At 37.2% G+C, this 26,826-nt stretch overlaps 1 protein-coding gene across 7 annotated transcripts in view; it reads left to right on the forward strand.

The window, feature by feature from the left end:
* Positions 1 to 5,544: 5,544 nt before the first annotated feature.
* The window catches only part of LOC105225576 (adenylate cyclase type 9), a 53,302-nt gene continuing 32,020 nt past the window's right edge, over positions 5,545 to 26,826 (forward strand). The window contains exons 1-2 of one of the 7 annotated variants that reach the window (XM_049454483.1): positions 5,561 to 6,272; positions 20,356 to 20,633. In XM_049454483.1, the coding sequence (XP_049310440.1) occupies positions 20,386 to 20,633 (248 nt within the window). In that variant the 5' untranslated portion in view covers positions 5,561 to 6,272; positions 20,356 to 20,385. Of the gene's footprint in view, positions 6,273 to 8,834; positions 9,255 to 20,355; positions 20,634 to 21,808; positions 22,771 to 26,826 lie in introns of those variants that run through there. The other 6 variants (XM_049454486.1, XM_049454490.1, XM_049454492.1 and 3 more) reach the window with 6 other exon arrangements.

Genomic DNA, 26,826 nt, shown 5'->3' on the forward strand with positions numbered 1-26,826 from the left:
AACCATTAATTTTTTTTATTCGGGTTTTTAAGAAGTGAATGCTTCATTGATACCCGTAATTTCAACACTTTCGACCGAACACTTAACTCGCCAATGTTAAGACATAGTAAACGATCGACAAAGACAGCACTTTCATATATTGGGTAGTCGAAAAAGTCAATTCGTATTTTGTCAATAGATGTCGTTGCAGTCGTATATCTCCAGTGCTACCAATCATATTGTGTCATACCCTATAGTGTTCGAAAGGTGAGATTTTAAGTTTTATTTTACCAAAAAAACTAAATTCGGGGAAAGAAAGTTACAGCTGTCTAAAAATAAGTGAAAATAATGAAGAAATTCGCTATATTTTGCATAAAAAAAGGAAGAATGTCATGCAAGCCACCAATGAAATTTGTGAAGCTTACGGAGAAGATGCTGTATCAGATCGTGTAGCACAACAATGGTTCACTTCGCTAGTAACAGGAGACAAAAAGTGGATCAAATACGATCATAATGTGCGACAAAAATCATGATCTAAACGTGGTGAAGTTCAACAAATGGTCATAAACTTAGGATTGGCGCATCGACAGGTTATGCTGACTGTTTGGTGGGATTGGAAAGGAATCATCCACTATGAGCTGCTCCAGCCTGGTCGAACAATAGATTCTATATTTTACTGTCAACAACTGATGAGATTGAAGCAAACAATCGAAAAAAGGCCAGAACTGATTAACAGAAAGGGCTTCGTCTTTCATCAGAACAACGCTAGACCACACACATCTTTCCTGACTCGGCAAAAACTGGAAGAGTTTGGCTGGGAAGTTTTGAGGCATTTTCCATATTGGCCTGACCTTGCACCATCGGACTACCGTTTGTTTCGGTCAATGCAGAACTCCCTCAATGGAGTGAAAATTACTTGTTGTAGTTTTTCGCCGAGAAACAGAAAAGTTTTACACTGATGGAATAATGCCTCTGGCGGAAAAATGGCAAAAAGTGGTCGACCAAAATGGTGCATATTTGATTCATTAAAGTTCATTATAAATATAAAAAATAAGTTAAAGTTTGATTAGAAATACGAAAAGACTTTTTCGTCTACTCAAAATATTATATACTTCTACATATATACCCAGTATACTATTAGTAAATGGATACTGTGCAGATATGGAGTATATGATATTTACATAGACAAGTGCAGAGAAGACTTTTGATACATGTTTAATGTTCAAAAAGAGGAATAAATATTATAAAGTTAGAATGGGTACTGTACTTGAGATAACTATAATCTCTGAATTGATATTAGGCACTTTGTAAAGTTAAAGTATTTATGCGTAACAGTGTCACCATTCCATTTCCCAACAGTTTCGTTTGAAGACCTTATTTTTATCAAAATACCGATCACCAGGAGTCAGATTGAGCTGTCATCAATTTCTATTAACCAAAAACTTATTTAATATCTACAAGGAGGGTGTGTAGTAGCGAAAACTACCAATACCGAATCCCCAACCCCTGTCCTTTTGGAGGACACTCTGTGTGTACCTGCTGTTTATTTTCCATTTCCTATGGCATGCGAAGGACCAGGAACTTAATCCCCAACGCTGTCAATCAATTGAGAAATTTTCACTCTTCATTCATAAAATAATTAAATGTAAATATGTGCTCTGCTCCCGGCTGCAAGCACTTATTTATAAAACTGTCCATCTCCTAGTCATAAACAGCAACACAAGCGCACACACACTTAGAGTAAATTATGTAATATGTAACCAAATGTTTGCCTCATCGAGTTACCAAAGAAATTTTCCAGTTTCCTTAGGACACTGCGAAACTTCCACACACGCACACACTTATGGATTCCTATTACGGCCAACAATACAAGCACAGTAATTGAAGAATGCATTTGTTAGTGGAATTAGATTTTCAATGCAGACATATAAATAGCAAACAGCGCACCCATACACAGACACGGACACACATGGACAAGATATTGACAAGCTGGATTGCCCACTAAAGGCTAAACTCCATACATACACACACATATATAAATACATAAGTGTATAACTGTTGTTTATCTGGCGCAAATAATGGCCACTAGTAATTTAGCTGCATGGCCTTCGTCAGGGCTTTAGGGGTCGTCCGGCGCTTGCCAACAGCGTTGCAGTGATGTCCGTCTGTCAGTGTATGTGCAGTGCATACAAATACCGTTATATATGCATAAGCACTTACTTGCGCATTTTGTTGGCCTGCAAATCCATACCGTTAGGTGACACTCTTATGGGTGCGCCATGTCGGAGGGTTGGAGTGGGAGGGGTGGTGTGCAAATATTCATTATCCAGCGACTGCTTGGCTACAGCGACCATAATTTGAAGGTTGCGCTTTTCTCGGTTTCTCGGAAGCCGACCCTCCAGCTCTTACTCGGAACTGTTGATTTCCCTGCACTTGTAAGCTTGCAAGGCACCGTTACTACTCAAACAAGCTCTCTTTTGCGCTCGTTCCCCAACATTTCAGCTTGTCTGGAATTTTTGTTTTTGTAACGCTCTCCCGCGCTCACGTCTTATCTGTTTGCTTGTGTTGCTTTTTCTTATAATTGTTTTCCATAATTTCTATTGTTGTAGTTGTATTTTAGCTATTTTTTTCTTAGCGTTTCGCTTTACTTTTGCCGCATCATCGTCAGCTGTTGCTCACTTGTTGCCGTTTTACAATGCAATCAATGTTGTTTTTATTGTTATTTTTGTTGTCATTTTCTTGCTCATTTAATCATTTAATTGTCGCTGCACTGATATTAGTTCAGCGCTGAGCACGAAGCAATAACTAGACAAATTCAAGCAAGCAAATACTAAAGCAAACACAACAACAACAACAATAATAAATAAAAATTACAAAATTGTTTTTCTACCCATTCAATATGTGCGCTGAGCAAATGTGGAGGTTATCAATCTGTTGTTGTATAATGCTTAGGGTTGACCATAAAAAATTATAAAAAGTTCTGACTGAAAAATTTTCCTTAGTCTCTATGAATAGATTATTATACAAATGTTTAACATATTTCACACTCTGAAAGAGTTCAACTTGAATTTTATTCGATATAAAACACACTGAATAAATATTGTCTCCCCATTGAAGATCGTTAACCATATTAATACATCATTTTGGTGCTACTCGCTTGTTTAAAGCATATTTTGTTCACTCCAACAGTACGAGTAATATGAAATTAAATCAGCTTTAAGACCTAGATCAAAAGCGTTTAACATTAATACTTATACTTCGATTACCAATAATTGTTACACCATACAAAGTACTCAGCGATCTAGAGGGCTCAAGAGATGTGAGAGCGGTAATAGGGATTAGAAAAGCGGAGAGTTACTAAAACAAGTGCTTTCGCTCATTACAAAATACGAAATCGAAACCAAGTCAAAGGATCCCATTGTTTCGAAAACAGGTGCAGAAGTTCTAGTAGTTCTACAACTCATGGCTTTTGAAAAGATCAACATCAACGGAAATCGGTTCAACCTCGTAAATTTGTGTGAATATAGCGATTTTGCCCAGAGGATGTATCTGCATTATTATGTGGTAACTGCCATCTTCAAACCTAGCCAATTTTATCTTGCATATTTCAGATCAGTTTCACTATTGAATATATGAATGACTCAAATAACAAATTACTGTCAAATATGTACTTACTGTTATAGTCCAGTCATTATAGTAAGTTCACCTCGGAATTCATATACCCATTTATGTGTCTGTAAATACTTGTATATTGACACCATAAAGTTGTCTCAAAACCTACATATGGTAGGTATACCCTAATTTAAGCTTAAATGACTGGACTATTAGACATCTACCTCACATTTCAATCAGACTGCTTACTTATATATACAATTCTATTCTTCGACTCGACCACTGCCCAAGTTAATGGAAATATGCTAAGATAACAATGATTCCGAAACCTCATAAATCCTGAGAACTTCTACTCTTCATATCGTCCAATTAGTGTACTGGCGAGAGTGGCAAAACTCCTTTAGAGAACCAAAATATATTACCCCAACACCAGTTTGGGTTTAGAGGGGTCATGAAACACCTGAGTAATGCCATCGAATTGTTACGCAGGGGTCTTTTTGGAAGGATTTCTTTATAAAATTAAAAAATGCCTCTCAGCACCTTACTATCTACTTATGAAGGCATTTTTAAGTGACCATAAATTGCCGAATAAAGAGGTGAATTTTCTCAGTTGTATTCGATTGATGCTAAAGTTCCGCAAGCGAGCGTCTTAATTCCCGTGTTATATACATTATTTATAGCTGACCTGCCGATCATCAATAATTTAGAAGTAGCAACTGATGCTGATGATGTGTCATTTATTGCCACAAGTTTTAACCAAAATGATAACTCTCATCATTTACAAGAACAACTTAATATTGTCAAAAAATGGAAAATAGAAGTAAATACACAGAAGTCCGTTCACATAACGTTTAGATTGAGATCAAAAAAAGTCCTTCTGTATCATTAAATGGTTCTACAATACCTAGGTCTTTATTTGGAGAGAAGACGCACTTGCAAGACACACATGAAAGAAAAATTCAAGCAGCTCAAATTAAAAAAAAAATATACAGGCTTTTAGGCCCACGATCACAACTTAGTCTTGAAAATAAAATTGACTTCTACAAGTCAATCCTTAAACCAGTATGAACATTTGCAATGTAGTTATGGGGTACGGTGAGTACATCCAACATTCAAATCCTTCAATGATATCAATCCACGACTTTAAGAAGCATTGTAAGTGCTCCTTGATTTGTAAGCACCTTCGAAATCCACAAAGACTTAAACAGCAAAGCTTGTCGAAGATACCTTGAGAGAATTTCTATTTATGAAAACTGGCAATAAATCTACGGGACAAAAGCATGGATCTTAGACACTTAAAAAACTCACGTTTTAGACCTTTCAGATAGATTTTCATTAGTTTTAAAAATATTTTGAGCAAATTATGTTAATAAAGAATGTATTGATGTGTCTCAATGGAGCCCAATCAATCCTGCTATGTTGATTCTTTTTATAAAATTTGATGATTGTCTTCAGATAGATTGCAAATAAAATATAAAGAAAAAAATTTATTATATAAAATCAATTTTAATATTTTATAGAAATCAAAACATTTATAGAAATTAAACCGATTTTCGATGTGGAAAGAAAAAATGTCCACCACAGAAAGAATCTCATCAGGGCAGGATTGCATTTGCTTAAGCAACTGATATGGTTTGTTCGATTCGCTACTCTCCAATGCTTAGCGATTCGAAGAAAGCTTGTATTTGATACTCCAAAAGACTCTACATTCTACTATTACACATTGCCAAAATCCATAACCACGTAAATATAACAAAACTACACATCAAAATATTAACTTTTTTTTTATACTAATTTTTTGTTCGCGGCTTTCTCCGAACAGGGTGTATCTAACATAGATAGGAGTAAATGCATTCGAACACCTTGCGTCGCCACTTTGTTGTTGTTGCCAGTTATCACAAATATTTTCTTAACTATTATTAGCGTTTACTCGCCTTATTAGGCGCACACTGGAGACGGAAACACTCGCACAACCGCCGACACACACAGCCGTGCATGAGAAGGGTCGTCAGAACGCTCTCCGCCAGCGCCAAAGCCGGAGCGCCAGCGAATGTCATGAGCAAATTTGCAAAGTACAAATTCAAATCAGTTTTGTCGCGTTAACTCGGCCGTTTGGTTGGCTGAGCAGTTGGACGGACGCCGGGCACTCGTCGCTTACTATTTCTTACTATTTCCCCAACAACTTAACAAAGCGGAGTGTGTGACCGCACACATACAAACGCACTAGCGTCATTACGCTGGTTCCGTTGGCACTTGAGCAGTTAGTAGGCGCCGATCTGTAATCGCTCATAGTCAAAATAAATAAATAAACATTACAATAACAACAAATCGATAAGTGAAAAGTGGCAAACGAAAGATCGGCAGATACGCGTAAGCAGAAGAATTGAGAAGCGCGAAATCGCGAAAGTGGTGTGAGGGGAAACGCGAGTATGTGCAAAAAGTTTGTGTAAATATTTTCATACTTAATTGATTTGCCTATCGGAAGAGTGAAAAAAAGAAGCTTGGGTGCCGAAGTGTGAAGTGGCAGTGCGAGGGCCACGCGTGGCATTGACCGCTAAATCTTGAGAAAAGCTGCTGGGCAGCTTCCGAACGCGTATGCGTAACTAGACTAGTGTTTGTGTGAATAAAATTTGAAAAATGCCGTCAGTCAATTTGTTGCAGACACGCGCCATTATGTGCTGGTAGGTTGCGTCTCTTCGAGTTTTCTTATTATTCATCAAATATTCATATGGGAAAAGCACCACATACACACATACACATCTTTACAATATTAAGTGTTAAGTTGAGTATCAAGGCTCATTAGGCGTTGCCTTGTACGAGCCACACGCGCACACGCATCGTCTGCCTGGCGCGCTTGCCGCACACGCGCTTTCACCAAGTATATGCCGCAGCGCTTGCCATGCAACGCTTATTAATCTGCCACATGTTGCTGGTTGGTTGGTAACGCGATGTGGTGGCAGACAACAGTCTGCCGGCAAGTGCCACAGGAGAGCAGCGCGGTTTCTCAGTGATGCGGCGTGTTGCGGAATTCCACTGGCGTTAATCTCCTTTTCCATGTACCCATATGTGCGTTTGTGTTTTTGTTGTAGTTCTAAATTATTGCCGCACCAGAAGGCACATCATCGAGTAAACAACGCGCGGCATCTGTTTTTGTTTGATTTCCGATAATTGCCGACACATTTAGCCCACTCGCGATCGTTGCTCGTCGGCAAGTGGCATCTATTTGGTGTAGTGTAATGTTTTTGGGTTCAAAATAAAATTTTCGAATTATTGTTTATGTTCAAATAACAAATTTATTAGCTCAATTATGTTGCTAACAGTGTGCGTACATACGTTTATGTTTATAGAAGCTGTTGAACCCAGGAATGATTTTCTTTAGAACAATTTGCTGGTGTGCGATAAATTGGTGTCGCCGGTTTTGAAGAGATTCTACAAGATCTAGAAAGTAACGCCTATAAATTTTTTGGTGAAAAAGCAGCGCAAAGCATAATATCGGATAATATGGCTCTAAGATCCGGTGGAGAGAATACCTTCTGCCGTGCTGTGCGTCCGGCACCCGGCCGCAGTGTGACTCTAAACTGAATTGAATTTGTTAATCCTACCCGTCGTTAGGCTTAAACTACAGCCTCCTCGAATCTCCCCAAAGAACCAAACCCAATAAGCAGATTAGAGCGAACTCTAAGGACTAACTGCTCCCCGTGGTACCAGATTTAAGTCTCCGGTCAGACTTTGTAGCTTCTCCTACTACCAATTGATCACCCAACAAACTCAATGACTGGTGACATTTGTGGCTTAAACTTCAAATGTTTTTTCATTAGAAGGAATCTCATTCAAAGTCTATAATATCATTTCAAGCTGAGTATTATAGCCCTCTTTCTGACAAAGACTAAGCCAAATATACAGACATAGTGCATATATGATTTTAGTCGTCTATTACGTCAGGCATACCTTACCGCGGCAAATTCTACCCCCTGCTTGCTGTGGGAAGTATATGATTAAAGAGGTAACCCCATTTTCTAATCTATCAAGAATTGACTATACCAGTCTGTTAGCCATATTCCAGTTGTTTCTTCGATTCTCCACTCTCAAAATTTCGGAGCATTGCTTATGTGAGAAGAGATCTTAACTGCTCAGCGCAAACTTTTTTAAGTTTCCCAGCTTAAATACCATTATCGTTGAGCTAATAGCTTTAAGATGTCGCTTTCTTGTCGTTCCATTTCAACGCACCTCTCGCTTTCAGAATTTATATGTATACCTCCTAAGATAACCGAAATCAACTTCACCTAACTTTTTAATTAATACAAGTTTCACGTAAAAATCTTTGAACAAATTTCTTGAAATTAGAATTTTCCATAACGTCATGCATACTTTCTGGTAGTCATCGGTAGCTATTAGTGGCTAAATGTCTACAAAGAGCCTATACTAAGCACATATCAACATAACAGCAAGTATGTAAGCTTGGCAATCCACTTCCTCCCATAGATCATCATGCATTTTCATGCATACAATTTACATATTTTTCTAGAGCAGCGGCGCTGCTTTTGAAGTCTGTACATATATATATATGTATATATATTATATATTTGTGTCAAGCTGTTTTTCCATGCAACGCATACTCATGCAGCACGTAAGGCCTATTAACAAAAACAACAATGAGTACATAGCAACAAAAGGGGTAAAGGGTGATTCAAGTAGAGGTACAAAATATGGCCTGTGCAAGAACGGAAGCTGCTCGAGCTTCTCAAGCCAATTTGCCTTGTTTTATGGGCTCTTGAAGAGTTACACGAATATCCGACGTTTTCGGGCCAAATTTTGCTCAGCGATGAGGTCCATTTCTCAATGGATATATAAACAAGCAAAATTGCCACATTTGGACGAAGAGCAAGCTGAAAAAATTCAATAGCTGTCATTTTATCCAGAACAAACAACGTTTTGCGGTGGAATCATCAGCCATATTGTTGAGAGTGTACACGAGCACGTGATTTATTGAGAGAACACTTCAGTGCGTAGATAATTTCATGTTTTGGACCTCTCGATTGGCCACAAAGTTCGTATTAGGCCGTTTCCTGTGGGGATAAAGTCTAAAGTATATGCGGATAATCCCGTTTTGATTCACGCCTTGGAGCAAAACATTACGAGTTACATTCGCCAGTCGAAAAGCTCGAACGAGTCATCGAAAATTGCACTCATCAGATGGACCATCTGAGACGTAGCCACGACGAACATTTGAAAGAAATAATCTTCAAAAAATAAATGCCAAAGAATGTTCTTTCGATTGATAATAAACAATAAATTTGAAGTATCTGTGCTTTTTCATTTCAAAAGAAATGGGGAACCTCAAAATGGATCACCCTTCCTATAAAATAATAAACAATATTTGGAGCAATGGAATATAGAAAAGAAAACAGCTGATACCAGCCAACAACAAGAGCCGCACCAAAATAGAAGTTCTTTGGGCTTCGCACACACATTCATACAATAAAATATATATACTATATATACTTGTATATGTATATGCAGAGAGATTTGTTTTCTAAATGCCAGCGTTATTCGGATTTACAAACGCACAAATATTTATTAAACCAAGATTCAATTAGACAAAGCGCACAAAGTGAATATGTACATACAAAAATACAAACATCAAAAATAAATAGAATCTGTAGGTATGTATGTATGTGCGCGGCAAAGGTGTGAGTTCATCATAAAGCATTTAATATAAACATTAAAAAGTAACGCTTTAATAAATTGGCAAAATAATTAGTTCCCCTCATATTTAGTCCGTTTAATTGCGGATTATATAAACGTACGCCGTGTGCACTTTCTTACGTAAGTCAGCGCCAGCTATGTGTGTACATATGTATATTTTATTATTTCGCTAAACTCACCTTTGTTTTGATTTAAGCGATTATCGCGAAAGCACGCCCATTTTCGCTCAATCACAAAGCCCTTACATGCCTATCTACATACATACATACACTTTATATGCATGAGCGTGTGTTTGTGTGTCTGTATGTCTGCCTGTGCATTTCTACTTGTTGACCTTGAGTTTTCGGGTGCGATTAAATTCATAAATATATACATATATACAAACATAAGTGAGCGTTTATGGAAAATTTTAATGAAAGATTGTGATTTCGCGAATTTCGCCAGCAAATTTATTTGTTTATTTATAATATACATACATATATGTATGTATGTTTGTATGACGCTTTGATGTTGCACTAAGCTATTACACAAAGCTGAGAGATAAGGGTTGTAGCGTTGTTTTGCTTTTGGAGTGTGTATCAAGAAGCTTTGCTTTACTTAGCCTCCATATTGCAGAATTGAGGAAGAAGTTTTAATTTGGACCAAATCTTTACTATATTAGATGTGTGAGCAACATTTAAAATATTAGCGAAGATACTGGTTTGATCTGTGTACTAAGTTCGGTCCAAGTATCAGCCAACGAGATTATGTGGCAGCTGATAGATGGTATCAAAGCCGATTCGAGCGTTAATGCACATAAATGAATAAATGCGAACACTATAAGTACTCGTATGTACTCCTTTGATCGATAACTTTTTACCATTTTTCTGCTAGAGACATTATTCCATCAGTGTAAAACTTTTCTGGTTTCTCGGCGAAAAACTGCGACAAGTAATTTTCACAGGCTTCTCTTGAAGCCAACTTTACTCCATTAAGGGAGTTCTGCATTGATCGAAACAAATGGTAGTCCGATGGTGCAAGGTCAGGGCTATATGGTGGATGCATCAAAACTTCCCAGCCAAGCTCTCCCAGTTTTTGCCGAGTCATCAAAGATGTGTGTGGTCTAGTGTTGTCCTGATGGAAGACGAAGCCCTTTCTGTTGATCAGTTCTGGCCGTTTTTTCGATTGCTTGCTTCAATCTCATCAGTTGTTGACAGTAAAATGTAGAATCAATCGTTCGACCAGGCTGGAGCAGCTCATAGTGGATGATTCCTTTCCAATCCCACCAAACACTCAGCATAACCTTTCGAGGCGTCAATCCTGGCTTTGCGACCATTTGTTGAGCTTCACCACGCTTGGACCATGATCTTTTTCGCACATTATTGTCATATTTGATCCACTTTTCGTCTCCTGTTACCATTTTCTTCGGAAATGGTTCAATTTCGTTTTGTTTCAGCAAAGAAACGCAGATGGTAATTCGATCCATTGAATTTTTCACAGACAATTCATGTGGTACCCAAACACCGAGCTTCTTTTAGTAGCGAGTCTTTTTTAAATGGTTCAAAACTGTTTGATGATGTATGTTAAGTTTCTTAGCGACGCCATGGTTGCTTATTTGACGGTCCTGGTCCATCTTTTCCATAACTTCATCCACTTTTTACACGATAGGTCGACCAGATCGAAGTGCATCAGAACGAAAGCGAGCGAACCATTGTTGTGCTACACGAGCTGATACAGCATCGTGTCCGTAAACTTTACAAATTTCATTGGGAGCTTGGTTGGTAGCCTTCCCTGTTATACGAGTATATGTACAAAAATTTCAAAATATAGCGAATTTCTTCTTTTTTTTCACTTAGTTTTGAACAGCTGTATATTTTTTTTTTTAATTGGTAGCACCGGAGATATACGACTGCAATGACATCTATTGACAAAATACGAAAAGACTTTTTCGACTACCCAATATTTCTATTAATTTTATTGTTGTTGTTGTAAAACGACTTAGTTTCATATTTTGATTAATCTTACGTATTTTTCTTTCATTCTACCCATTCCTATTAGACTTTGCCTCTCATTACAAGCCATTACCCACAGTGCATTACATTTTCAAGGCGTTTCATTACCTTTCACAATGCTCGCATTACCTAACTGTAAAACAGCGCAGTTCGGTGCATTAATCGTCAAATATTATTTGTTGTTGATAGTACATTTCGTTTTGCTTTAATCTATACTTGTATATTTACCCAACTATATAAGTATATATGTATGTATGTGGATGCACAATTAGCTTTTAGTCGCACTGCACCAAGCGGAGAGCGGGCGAAATCACATCAATTTCTTTCTGACAGTAAACGAAAAGAATTACTTACTTAGACATGTCATGTGAAAAGGCTTTTCTAGACAAACACCAAATCACACACACACATTCAAGTGCATACCAGTCGAAGTACATATTTGGCGATATCTCGCCGCAAGCGAAATAGCCAAAGCATGATAGCATAATATTTATATTTAGATTAAGTAAGAATGTCATAAAAGACAGTTAAGCGCTGAAAATTTAGATAAGCGAAAATATTTCTTTAGATATTCGCAAGCGAGATAAACGAAATACTTCCAAATGTTGATAGCAACATGTTGCGCAACATTGTTGTATACCACTGCTTGGAACACCAATTAGCCACGTGTTGCGGAGCTTGAAAATGAAAGTGAAGCTAGCGAAGCCACTAAATAGTTAATGGCAGCAAATTTCACCAACAACAACAAATGCAAAACACACAAGTGCGGGTGTGGATGTGTTGCTGTAGTCATTCTGTTGCTTTTGCTTGGCTTCGAGTTTTGATTAATGAGTGGAAGTGTGATTAACGTGCGGTAATTGTATCACTACCATCAATTTGCAACGCAAAATGCATAGAAAGTGCAGTGGACGATGTGGCGGAGTGCCAGCTGGATGCTGGGTTAGTTTGAGGGAAAATGCAATGTGAGACCTTCAAGGTGCTTTGATGGGCATGTTGGTGGAGAGTGGAGTGTTCGGTAAATTGAGACGGAAGGGACGCAAATTTAACATGCCGCTCGAGCTTATGCAGAAAAACAAAAAAATTATTGTCTTCGTGGATGATATCAAAAGTTTATGACAAGGGTTGCTTGGGTGATCTCATTGTTTTCCCTTGAAGCAGGGCAAGCTCATCCTGATAGGCGGTAGATAATGGAAATATTTTTGCTAAAATATATTTTTCTCGATTATTTGAAGTCTCTGAAGATTTAGTTCTTTTCAGGTCTGATTTTTTTAATATTTTTTATCAAGCTTCAACTTTTTTTTTTTAATATTTATACTAATAAATAAATATCATTATACATAGAACGTGAAGTCATCAAGAAAATGGAAACGAAAAAATAACACAAAATTGAAAATAAAAATCATAAATCAGAAGAAAGTGAAAATTAAAAATTAAAATAAAACCAAAGTAAAAATATTAATTTTATTCGCAAAAATTTTGATAAAAAATTAAAAAACATCAAAAAGTTGAAAAAAATAAAAACTTTGCAAATAATCAACCACCCTAGTGTGCGTATGCACTCACTTTCATCGAAGCTCAAGTAATTTCTCATTGTAAAATCACACACGCTTCGACTCCGCTGCTCGCTGCACACTAAAAGGAAATTTATTGACCACAAAATTGGTCTCCCTCCATTTCCTTACGGGACGGTGAGAAATGGTCCACCTGTTGCCTGAGAATCCCACCATTCCACCCATTGAAAGACTTGCAACAACCCCTCACATTCAACAGCAGACGCTGGGTTGCCGCATGCCACCACCCACGCACACACGTGCACTTCAAGTAGCAATTCCAGCTGTTGCATGCTAACAAGCGCGAATGCAAAACCGCTAATTGGTGTCATTTGAAGCGAATGCAACGCTGGCAGCGCTGAGTCACACACACACTCGCACACAAACGGGATGGCAGAAAAGTGATGCTCGAAGCGGGCGGGAAAGTATCAGATAACACAAAAGAAACGTACGTGCAGCAGATTGTGGCAGTGCAACAAGTTGCAAATTGACTTGATTAGATATCTCCATTTGTCTTGTGTTCCCTTCATTATTCCACGCTTTACTTCTGGCTTTGGTTTTGTTGTTGTTGTTATGTTTTTAATTTTGTTTGTGTTGCAGCGATTTGATTTGCGAGCGCCACGATTTTTCATTCCGCTCCCCTGTGGTGCGTCAGTGTGTGAGTGATTCCGGTAGTGAGTGTGGCAAGGTTGCTGGTGTTGTTGTTTGTTTCGAGCTGTCAGTGGGTGCTCGTAATTAGTTTTGCTTGACATTCGAGTTGACGATTGAGGGAATAATGTGTGCAAATTAGTGGAAGCTTCTTGTTTGACTTTGAAAACAATTTGCATTTTCCATTAAACACGGCGATTCGAGAATGATGGGAAGATATAATGGGCACGCTTGACTTTACTAGCATGTGCTAAAAGCTTGTTTGGATTCCTTAATTTAATTTTAATATTTGTAAGTTAATTTTCTTAAAAATGGAATGGGTATAAAAAGAAATTAACTATAAGAGCTTAATGACAAGAATTAGATATTCTCACTCTCAAATAATAAAAAAAAAATTTACAACAAATTTTTGTTATTAAAAAGATCATTTTTTGCAAGAGTCACTGCGCGTGAAAACTTAGATCAAAATATTATTGAAAATTGAATTAAGAAATGTTCATGTGCATTATCTTATAAAAATAATAAATTCGTCGTAGGAAATAAATCTCATATTCTCAGTTTTATATCTTTTTTTTCTGGTTCCCATATTGGAGTGAACGAGGACAAGACGAAATATCACCTGTCAGCAAACACAGTCATCGCATTCGCGATTTGGCTTCCACGTCATTGTTGACATTCATAACTTCGAAGTCCTAGATAATTTCGTCTATTTTGGTATCAGCCTTAACAGCAACAATAATGTCAGCTTCGAAATCCAGCGTAAAATAACTCTTGTCAACAGACGCTACTTCGGACTGAGTGGACAATCCACAAGAAGAAAAAAGTTGATACAGGAAATTGCAACTTTAGGGTTTCACTCTTACCATAAAAACTCTACTTGGTTACATATAGCTGTTATTTTTATTACAAGTTGATGGTTTGTACAAAACTATTGTAGTTGTATAAGCTTTCACTTAGAGCTAATACTTGATACCTTGTCGAGCAACTTTTCTCATTTCAAGTTGAACTTTGTCAGGCCAGATACGTTCACAATTTTGTATTAAATTCATTTTTATTATAAATGTCTCCACTTTGTCAGTTTTTGATTTTTTTCAACAGTGGGTTTTAGTATGAATAATATCTTCTAGAGAGGGTGAGAGTTTTTTAGGTTTCATCCACATTAGTGTTCTTCTTTTTCATACCCAAAAATCGCCTTTTTAAGGCTGTCCCACCAGAGGTCCCTCTTAAATGGCAATGTTCTCTAATGCGAACGGAATTATTTGCAGCCTTATTCACATTCCCTCGATTGAAAGTCAAACACTTAATCCTCCATTGGTGATATTGGTTTAGCATCTTCTTCTGCTGCTTCAAAGCACTGTCCATTAAACAAGCTAGGGAAGAGATTCTACAAGAATGTGTCTCCAAAATTAAATTATACACGAATGTATATTTATAGGCTTAATTTTCGTTAGTATTTTAATTTTATTAAATTCTTCTGCTGCAACATAATTCTCATAAAATATACTAGACAAATCGTGTGCACCTTACTTGATTACTTGCAATGTCATAAACGCCTCTGTTGAGTCATTATCTCCGTTGTTGCAGTCTATATTCACACTTACGATTTGCAATTTGCCAGACAAATCAACGGTAAACCACGGCGGCTGCCACATAATCAAAGCATTGTAAGCAGTGCGCATATTGTTGTTGTTGCTGCTGCTGTTGTTGTTGTAACCAAAGTATCATTAACATTAAGAGTGAAAGCATCACTCACAGCTGCGTGGCCTGCGTGGGTCCGCGGGCTCTACTTCCAACAGTGTCTTGTTGCATGCGTGGCAGGGTCCGTTGCGGGTGTTGGGAGCACAAAACGCGAATGGCGCATTATGCTGGCCGCAATTACCGACAGTTATAGCACCATACATAAATCCAATTATATATATTTGCGGCTGTTTTGGACTTCATTAAAGCAGAGAACACCGTGTCGTCTTTGTGTTGCACGTACTTGTGTAGTATATGCGGTCGCACCGACATTGAGACACTTACAATGGCGGCCGCACACGTTTGGTGGATAGTCGCTGTTTGTTTTCGGTTCATTGCGGTTTTGCATTGACCCAGTTTGTTGGTTCGTGGCAGGCGGTGGGTGTGGCGAAGACAGCTGACTATATTTAGTTGCGACACATTTCTCTTTCATTGAGTAGTCCAAAGAGATAACCTCAAAGCAACCCAGATTATTTACCGCAATTTGGCTTGACAGTAAATTTAATAATGGAATTGCATAATGCGTGACGCTGTGTGGCAAGTTGTGGCATTTTGTACGTCTATGTATGAACTTTATATTGAGGAAGTGTAACTAAGTTACAAGTAAAAAATGTGGATAACTGATAAGCGGTTGTAAAATTTCTGTTCTTTAATGTTTGTAAACAAGTGGCAACGGTTTTCAAAATGATTATTCAACACCAACCTTTCTTCGGCTCTAACAATTTAGATTAAATTTATTGCAATTAATCAATTGTCAATTTATTTTTAATTAAAAATGGTAAAAGAGTGGCAACCCTTCTCAAAATTTTCTAAGACACGAACACTTTTTAGGCTCTAGACAATTGAATTAAATTTGTTACATTTCTATTTTTTGTCAATTTTTTAAATTAAATATTGTAAATAAGTGGCAACCTTCTGAAGATTTGCTAAGAGATAAATTTCTGAAACTGTTGCAAAGAATATGACATTTATTACATTTAAATTTATTTTTCATTTTTTATTGAATTAAAAAGCTAAACAGGTGGCAACACTTTTAACAATTTATAAAGTTTAATTTCTTTTAAACTCAAGCAACGTAATGTTTATTTAGTACTTTCCATTAGTTTCATCAATTTTTTTGATTAATAAATTTCACACCGGTGGCAACTCTTCTAAGAAATAAAGTTTAGCTGAAGTATATACTACAAAATCTGTCAATAAGCAACACGTTCATTGCTTAGAATTTATTGCACTAAATTTTTGCAATCTGGCAACCCTAAGCGAAAAGTAGTTTCAAACATAACTGGTTTTATGTTTACAGCGCCACTTGAAAGAACAATCACTTTGATTGTAAAATGTTCTTAGTAATAAGGAAAAGCTTTACTAGAAAGGAAGAAACTATATGGAAATTATACCGTTATGTGCTAACTCCAACTAAAAGCACCACGGCCTTCATCTACTAACGGCTCATTCACATTATCATGCTATATTTTTGGTGTTTCTTAAATTTTTTACTATTTCCTGCAACGCTGCAGCACTCTCGCTTTTGCCTCGGAGACCACACTTGAGTGGCTGGCATTACTGTAAGTGACCTTTGCCGCTATTGATGAGTGCAAGACACTGCCACAACGCCACCAGCCACCTTTGTAAGTTGCTCTTTAGCACGTGGCGTGCTTGAGCGCTTCCTTCCGTGCTTCCTTCCTTCCTGCCCTCTGGCGTACGAAAGCGTCTACAACAAAAACGAGCGAAGCATGTCTCGGTCCACTTCAGAAAAATTCGCTTTCATTCGTGGCAGTTTAGCAAAGACTCTACATATTTTATATTTTTATGAATTCCTCTCTACCTTGCTCCCTGCCAAGAAGGAAGGATCGTGCTGTTTGTGGCAGCAGCTTAATGGCTAAAAGCACATTGTACGAGTGTAAACACTCACACTAATGAGTGGTTGCAGCGGCGCATATATTTTGCAATGCAGGTGAATGTGGGCGATTTTTTAGTTTTCCATTTCTTTTATACTTTCTCCACTTTGCGGCTGCCTTTCACCGTCTTCGGCACTTTCACTTAACTCCGTTGTTGTCGTCGCTTTTAGGACCGCCGCTTTAAGCCTTTAAAGACTTCCGAACCTTTATTGTTTGCTGGTTTTCCTGTTTATGCACCACCTCACCGGCCGCTCTGCCGTCTTGCAGCACCCTTTTTGCATTTTTAATGGCGATAATTAATTTTCATTTACAACGCTGACTTGAATATTGTCCATTATTCCATCGTGGCATGTACTTGGCACTCACTCACACACATACACACATATATTTATTAATGTATTTCTATGCGTTGCTATTGTTGTTGGCGTTGTGTTCGCATTCCTTTGCGTTTTGTGGCTGCAGCCTGAGTAAATTGTCGGATTAGCGCAGAAGAATTTAATTAAAATTGCAATGGCACAATCGCATATAAATATTCCATGTTGTGTCGTGACTGTGTGTGTGTGTGTGCACTATTTATGTCGCTTGCGTTTTGTGGACTTTTTCCTTTTCAAATTCATGACGACTTTGGTGCCTCGTAATAGACTTCTGAGCATGTGTGTGTGCCAAATAACGTTATACTTTACCATCAGTTATGCTATGGAATCGTTATGGAATATCGGGGCTCGATTCAATTATTAAACCAAATCGTAAAGTAATAGTTTATGCTTCAAGAATATGTTAAATTAATCGTTTATTTTTAAACAAATACAAAAATTCTACACCATATATGTGTCCAGAGCTGCTTCGAAATAAATGTTGAATACATGAGTTCCTAAACCTCGAGCGGAAATTGAAAGTTATAATGTATATTCATAATCTCGAAGCTTGGCGTATAAGGTGCTATTCGCACAATACAGCCTGCTCGTTTAGGATGTTCTACACTTGTATATCCAAATGTTGTTTTAGCTTAATCAATTTTATTTTGTTTTTCTCTTTAAATACGTGATTTATCAACACGGTTATATGGTTTATCAACAGTTTTTTATCGATAATAAATATTATTATATAAAATATTATACTAAATAATCGAAAAAATCATTTTAGCTCTTTTGAAGAATAATTAGTTTAACAGTTAAGAAAACCAATAAAAAGTTCATAAAAATTATTTCATCGATAACATATGTATATTATTATTTATCGATAATTACTCGATTTTTATCGATATTTAATCGATTTCCAGATACGGTTTGTAGACATCGGTATCGAAAAAATTATTTTCGTTATTTTGATTATTATATTTCAGCAAAATTTATGGATAATTACTCATTTTTTATCTATTTACAATTACAGCTTGTGGACACCAATATTTGAGCATTAACTTAAGTAAATAATCGAGAAAAGTAATTGAAATAAAATTATCGAAAAAATAGTTTCCTTATATTTAATGGACTAAAAGTGCTTATAGTCAAGAATTAATCATTTTCGCCCTCAAATAATAAGAAAATAAAATTTTGATAAATAATTTTCTTTGTGTTAGCGAAATTTTGACAAAATATCGAAATTAAAACTAGAATGCTTTCCTTTGTTTAATTTATCTCGTTATTTATATTCTACACTTCTATATAAAATAGTTGTTTTTACTTAAGAAAATATTTTGGTTTTTTTTTTAATTTATAGTTTATCAACAATTATCGATATTATGTATTTTCATTTATCGATAACTACCCGACTTTTATCGATTTATAATTACAACGTTTAGACTCCTGAGTTTGAGTTTTCACTTAAAGTAAATATTTGAGAAAAATAATCGAAATAAAATTATCGATAATATTATTTCCTTCAATTTGAAAAATAATTAATTCACCAAATAAGCAAAAACCGTGAGCGTTATTAGCTTTTTTATGTATCTATGCGAATATTTTTGTTTACTTGAAAGCGCTATAAAACATATCGATAACAACTATGAAGGAAAACTTATGATTTATATGAAATCAAATGAAAATGAGCGTAAAACTATTGAATTATTAGCGAATTTCATAGAAAAAAATTGGAAAACCTTTGGTACACAAAAACATATTTATATCGCCAAAGATCGATAAACATATGTACATACAAATCATTTTTAAATTTTTGTACTTTTTCGATTCGCATTCTTTATTTCTTCTCAATACTGGCAACCATCCACCTTCACTCCATCGCTGGACTAACACAATGAACATTTTCTAAGAAAACAGCTTTAAAGGAACTTGAACAAATTCTTTACTGTAGACATCGGTTTCTGCAGAAACAATGAAAGCACAAAGATGAAAAGCAAAAGTTGTGAGAACTCTCAAATCTGCTTCAAATTGCGCTGGCACAACAACATTCTTGCTTGCTGGTTGCTTTCGCTTAGCAGTTTAAGCACACTTTCCTTCTTTCTAAGATTGCTTAAGGCAAAGGCAACGAATGAGTTGGGAAAGCTTTCAGTTTTCTTATGGGCAAATACACAAATGTTGGAAAATTGCTCTAAAAATAATGTAATTTCAGCGCATTGTTGCATTTGACTACCGTTACTCAAGCGTCTGCTTTGCAGCACTTCAAATTAATTGCTTGTGTTACATTCAATAACGGTTTCAGGAAGTCTTTGCTATCGCTGCTTGTAGCCAAGACATGTCCGCACTTATGTGGCTCAATGCAGACCCACACAATTAACCGGCAGGTAAACCGTGTCCAAGGTGGACGTCAATGGATGCCCACAATACAAACAAACGTACTTAGAAGTATGATGTACACATACATACACAGCTCATTCGTTAAGCCTTTGCCTACCTGCCAGTGCTCGTGGATTCGCTTACTCAACTCCTGGCGCGACCGCACCACTGCTCGCCCGCTCGCCTAATTACTGTGGCATTCAACTGCGGCATGCGGCAATTCTGCAGAATCGCATTTCCACCTCGCTGCACAATTAAGTTTAATTAAAGTTTCGGAGCATTGTTGGCGGCGCAAGCGAATGCCATTGCACAATGTTCCGTCGACAGTGCAGCAGCGCGCCGCAATGACAATTTGAATTTCCACTGCTTTCCACTGGTGCTTTCACTTTTATGCATTTCGACTAAAGTGTGCTTGTAAATGCCTGAATTATATTCCATTTTATTGTTTACTAAGCCCACAACGCCAACGTACTAACTTTTCGCTCTCCCTCTCTCTCTCTCTTTGCAGTCACGTCGTCCTTCGGTCAGTTTCACCGCCATGCCTCCCGGCGTTCTAGTCAACGACAGTCGCAGCAATTCCACCGACGATATACAAATCGCGTTAGCGCCACACATACAAACCTATCTAAGTCAAACGGGGCGACGGCATTCCTGCTGCAGCGTCATGTTGCCGGTGGCATTCGAACGCGCCTCGTCCAAATCGTGGATGGATCCCAAATTCGATTCACCCGTGCTGGAGGGCCAGTTTCAGACCAGCGTATTTCCACACGTACGCATGCGTTACAGGTGAGTCACTGCGTCATTGTGTGTGTGTGTGTGCGTGAGTACATAAGTGAGTGATAGAATGCATGTGTGAGTGATTCAATGAGCGAGTGAGCGTATAGCACTCGCGTTAGTGGCATTAGTGTCGCACAGTCAAAGCGTGTGTAAGCGTTGAATTCAAAGCGATTACGCTTCAATAAATTAAATTTCGTTTGTCAATGTGAATATTTGGAGAAAATCGTTTTGTGAGTGATTTTATTTTTGCGAATTTAGTTGGCTTTGTAGCTCTGATGAAATTAAATTTCGGTAATTTTAATCTTGCTCAAAGAATAGTCATCTGATTCGTTTAAGTTTGAAAGCTCACTGGAATACGTGAAAAGTGGAACACGAATTTGCTAAAGAATTTTTCCCACAATTGTTAAGGATTTAAAAAAATACAATGCTTGCGAATATGAGATCTGGAAAAGATCCGAAAATCCTCATACAAATTATAGTGATACGAAATACGAGATACAAATGGGAAGAAGCTTGGGCTGAGGGAGACGAGCTATCCCATTGTCATCTGTTTGGAGGCAAACTAGTCGCATAGTTTTAGACATATCTTAATTAAATAAGAAATACAAAGCATTTTCCTAATTAATTCCTTCCTTGATTGGCAGGATCGTACAAACGTACTACATATCTTCCGATAGATCGTCACCTAAAATGCAAAATAACGTAACATCACTTTTCATAAGTTTACAGACGAAGGAAAAACGATTTAAAAAAATCACTCATATTAAAACAAAATTTTGGTTTTGGTTATAAAGGTTATCTATTGGTTACGTATTGGTTATATAAATGTTATTTGTTGGTTACATATTGGTTATGTTGTGAGCAGAAGCTAAAAATTTTAGGTTAGCATTAAAAAACTCATTTTCGAATTTTTTGATGATACGTTGTTTTGCATTTTAGGTGACTATATATTCATTACAACAACAAAATCTGTCCATAATCACAATATTCCATGATTATTTACTCCCACACTGTACCGCAGGAACACTCAATAGCTCTTTGGCAATAAATAGCGTGCTTATGAAACAACAACTTTGTTATATACATATAACAAACATATATTGTATAAAATGGATATATTAGGTCGCTGAATAATGTTGGACTTACAAACTTACTTATATTATTTTGTGCTTCTTATACAACAGCAAGGCTTCTCTACTCTCTATTTGAAAGCAAAAGCGTAAATTTATTAATCACGCTCATTAACTCAGCAAATTAAACGCTTTAGTGTCTAAATAGTTCCAAGAAAATTAGGTGTTTGCCACACATTGCTGCCTCGCAACTATTTTGTGAACACCAAACACGAGAATTTCCAGTGAAAGCGAAATTGGTTTCTAAATATTTGTATATTTTACTGTTGACATATTTTTAGCGCAGAGAGTAGCTGTGAAACCATAGCACTGACGCAACTTGTTGCATAAAAAAGTTCATTAGTGGCGACACACGATCCCTGCAACAGCGATTTATTGCAGTTGTGTCGAAATGAACAGCAACAACAAAAACTGTGTAATCGCAAGCGTCCTGAAACTGTGTTTAGTTCACACAACTTTAATTGCGCCATTTATCACGTTGGCTGCACAAGTGCGTCAGGGCGTATACGTGATTTTAATGCTTCAACAAGGAGGAATGTGGGAACATAGATGCATGTGCACATGATGTATGTCTATATAGACATCAAAGTTTTTATAGGGATTCAAAACAAAATCAATTTTACATTTAAATCTTACTCGCACCAACTACTGCTGCATAACTCACCCGAAAATATCCAAATTTAAAACATGCATATCATCATCATCATCCACCCAAACCCACGACAACAAAATAACTACGCCATGCAGCCACGATTTACCAAAGTCATATGGTATCATTCCAAACTGAGGATACCTTCATATTTATTAAGCAATAATGAAGATGAATGACCTTGCTGGTAATCATCATCGCCAATGAGGTACCAATGCGCAATAGAATAATGAAGCAAGCCAAGCGAGCGAGTGCGTTATCCCTTGCATGTGGGTTCAGTAAGCCAGCGAAGTACAATGGCTCCAACAAATGGTGTTGCGAACATAAATTGTTAGTTGTTAATGCTAACAAACTGTAACTACAGCAGGTAAACTGAAATATGAGTGTGGGAATACGACCTTTAAGCGCACCACTGCGTATACGCAACATTGTATAACTAATGTGAGGTCACTTATGTATGTGTCTGTGTTTTAAGCTTTTGTGAATTATATTACATGCTCAGTGCACTTTATATATTCCTAACAGGACCGCGCTGTTTAAGTACTTTTAAATTGACGCGTCAGAATTCAACGCCCTTAAATGCCTTTCGACCCTTACTGCCCTGGCCCTGCAAATAATATCAACACCTGCTGTTAATATCAGTGTACAAAGTGCAGTTTATCACTAAATAATACTTCGTCATGTCAGCTTGGCCACTTTGACAGTTTGCTGTTCCATTTTATACTGCCTTTTCAGCATCACTCACCAGCCCCTAAAAGTGCGCTTTAATTAATGTTAACCTAGTTAAAGTTACAACTTAAACGTCAATTAGTTGTCGTCCTTGATAAACTGGATGTGTGTGTGTGGGATCCTCAATGAAATGTGGCGTTTTACAAAGTTTTTCCATTTCGTTTTGTTGTCTATTTACAAAGAAGCGTTTAATATTTATTGCCCACCTGAGCAAGCAGCGCGCAGCTATTTGTATTTGCCTGTACTTATACTCTTGTGAATGTGTGTGTATGTGTATATGCGGTCGTCTTTCTTAATGTGTCCTGTGAAATATTGCGTGACGCGGCTTCATTAGTTCAAGCTAAAGTTCGTAATTATTGGGGACAAGTCAATTTTCCCCTGCCGAAAAATCAAAGAAATAATTGGCTATCGTTACTGAAAGTGTGAAAACTCGGTTATTGATGAGCAGTTACTATATATAAATCATTTATTGTATTATAAGAGTAGTGAAATAGAACGCAACGATGAACAATATAGTATGACAGTTATACATTAGAGCGAGTCGTTTTTTTAATATAAAATCGCGTATGCGAGACATGTTCTACGGATCAATCTGAACAACTTTACCTAAGAGATTATGATTCTACAAACGGTTTCGAGTCAATGATTTTTAAGGCGAAATTTAAAAGTCTGAATAATCGGCTGTATAGGAGATATGTAATATAGTGGTCTGATTGAGCCGATTTCAACAAATGATTAATAGAATATCAAAATGCTCCTACGTATTAAAATTCGTTCGGATATCTCAAAAACTGTGGAACAAATTTTTAAGATCCAGAAAAAACTTCACCTGAAAAATTGTTATCCCGAAACTTTTTTAGACCTCTCTTGTTCAAAATGATTCGTAGAAAATTTCTCGGATTTTTCCATATTTTGGCTCCCTGTAAATTGACCAGCTCTAATACAGATATATTTAAAATGATTAGAGAAATATTATGAGTTTAATTTCTTTTAATTTTTGAAAATATGATTGTGAATTATAACTGGATTCCATATTAATAAAAATTTACAAAAAATGGAGATTTAGTAGAAAAATTATCATTTGGAGACATTTGATTTTATAAAGTTTAACACTAAGAATTGGAAGAGGAGCATATCACTTCATCGCTTACGAATCTCTTCGGGAAGAATTTTAAAATTTTAAAGCACGCTTTTCTTTCTCTTGGGAGATGGGAAATGTGCTCTATTGGGTATAATTTGAAATATTAATAAGACCTCCAAACGTGGCTCAGTATAATGATTACTCTCCTTATAATGAGAATAACCTACAAAGATATAATCGAAATGTATACATATTTCTATTAAGGTGGTTCTGAAATGTGTGTAAAAAATGTCTCAGATGTTGGTCATCTGCTACAAAAGCCAAAGTCTTCATACCAGTATATCCAGTATCAATTATTAGGTTAAATGCTTAAATATAATTTTTCGATAAACTGAAATTTGGCTGCTTATCGGTTGGATTAACGTCTTAAAGAACACTAATCTTAATGAAATTTGCAGATCAAACCTTTGACAATGACTTGTTAAGAAAATGAAGACGCTGATACTATAAAAAGTTGGTCCTCATGGGGCTTGAGGACCTTTATATAAACAAATGTATCCAATGCAATGTATAATACATAATATAACTAAATAATTCCATCAAACCACCGTATGTCAATTTATCTGGCAATTCTTATTATTAATTGTCTTTGGGAGGCGATGTCCTTGTTCCCTAGAGTAATGTAATCATCTATTTCACCAGCAAGCACTAATAAATCATGCGCATACTTAAACGTACACCTAACGAAGGAGCATAAAAATTGCGTTAACTGTACATATGCCAGTAATCCAGCGCGCACAGCAGGCACACGTGTCGTGCCTTTACATACATTTATTTGCTTGTAAATACATTGCTCGGCATGCGGTCCAATCACAGCTGTCACGACGTTGACACATTGTACAACCATTCTACAAACAATGAGCCATGCAAAGAGAACCTGACCCACACCCCACTCACAAGCGCGTAAAAGAAAATTATACTGGATAAATCTGGACAGCCAATAAAATTAGGCGCTCAGCACGACAACGAAATCCGCTTTTCAACTTCTTTGGTGGGCAATTTGGTGGGTCGTTCGGTAGGCATACACACTCTTGCAATCGAATTGCTTTCATTTGACGTTTCCGGTGCCGCTAATGCCGACTGATTTGTTTAGTTTTCAGACAAGAGCGCGCTGTCCTTCATTATTGCGGGTGGATATGTGTATTGTTTGGTATTGGTGGTTCAACATGTCCGTTCAACATCCATCACCCCCTCCTCCACTAATCAAATTAGGCTCTATGCTCGTGTGTACACAATTAGGTGACTCTGTGGGCGTAGATAAACTAGCTCCGATACTGCGAATGTAACGTTATTTTTAGCAGCGATAATCGGTGGTAAAGACAATTAGCAAAATGGAAGTGGAAATGGCAATGGGTGTCCAGGAAATGGTGTGTCAAGGCTAATTGAGGCAGGCATTGAAAGCCAGAACATATTGAAGTTGCAGCTGAAGTTAATCATGCTTAAGACTTGGCGCTTTATATAAGTACAAATACGAAAGTTAGTGGTTTCTTTAAACAGATTGTTAGTCGCTTTTCTTTGAAGTGAAAATACTCGATAATAAGGAAATTTTGGGTAGGTCAAGGCTGCTAAATAACTTTACCGCATGCAAAATTTTTTCAATGACTAAGATACATTAGAATGTATAGAAGGATTTCATTGAATATTTTTCGCTTAAAATTTTCCCTCGATATCAGAGAACTAGAACTGAAGCCGCTCGACCTTCGTAAGCGACATCGCTTTGCTCAATGGACTCTTAAAAAGTTCCAAGGAGATCCGATGTTTTCGAGCCAAATTTTGTTCAGCGGTGCAGCCCATCTAAGCAGATAATTTCACGTTTGGGCGGTAGATAGGCCACGAAGATCACACCCGTAGACTTTTTCCTGTGATGATGTGTAAAACCTAAAGTCTCTGCGGACAATCTCTCTTAAATTCAGATCTTATTTGGTCCATCCCAACATCTTGCTTAGTGCGAAGTACCATTCACCGTTGTCATGTTTTTTGGATCAGTTGCGTCTTTCCATCAATAATTCATCAACTGGAGTTTGTGATAAAGTCTTTGCAAAAGCTCCCCCAGTCTTGTTTTTTTGGGATGCTGGCCTTGGTTAGGTAGCTATTCACAAGAAAGTAGGTGTGAGCCGGGGCTTTGTTCTGATGCAACTTCCAATCGGCTGCGATGTCTTGTCGGATCCGATTAACCCGTTCGTTCGTTTGAGTTTAAAAATTTGGTTTTGACGGTTTGTCCAGGGGGAACAAATTTAAGAAGGACAATGCCAATTTCACTTTGGATTTCATCATTCATTAGTGACCTCTTCACAGCCCTTAAAGAGGCCTCAAGTACCTCTGCTCTAACGAACGCTGCATTTTCGATTTGCATCCCTCACAAAAACACGTCGCTGGAAAAAGTTTATCCTGACTCTCCAGGTGTTCAGAGACAACTGACCAGCCGCCTGTTCATTAGCTAGCAGCACCCTCTACCGAATCCAGTCGGCGCGCATCCGCTCCGTTAACAGATGCGGCGGAAGAAAATCAGTCCTATTACTTTCCGGACAATCCCTGTATATACTCAATATCTCC

This window comes from Bactrocera dorsalis, chromosome 4 (genome assembly GCF_023373825.1).
Source record: "Bactrocera dorsalis isolate Fly_Bdor chromosome 4, ASM2337382v1, whole genome shotgun sequence".
In the NCBI taxonomy this organism is placed as follows: Eukaryota; Metazoa; Arthropoda; class Insecta; order Diptera; family Tephritidae; genus Bactrocera; species Bactrocera dorsalis.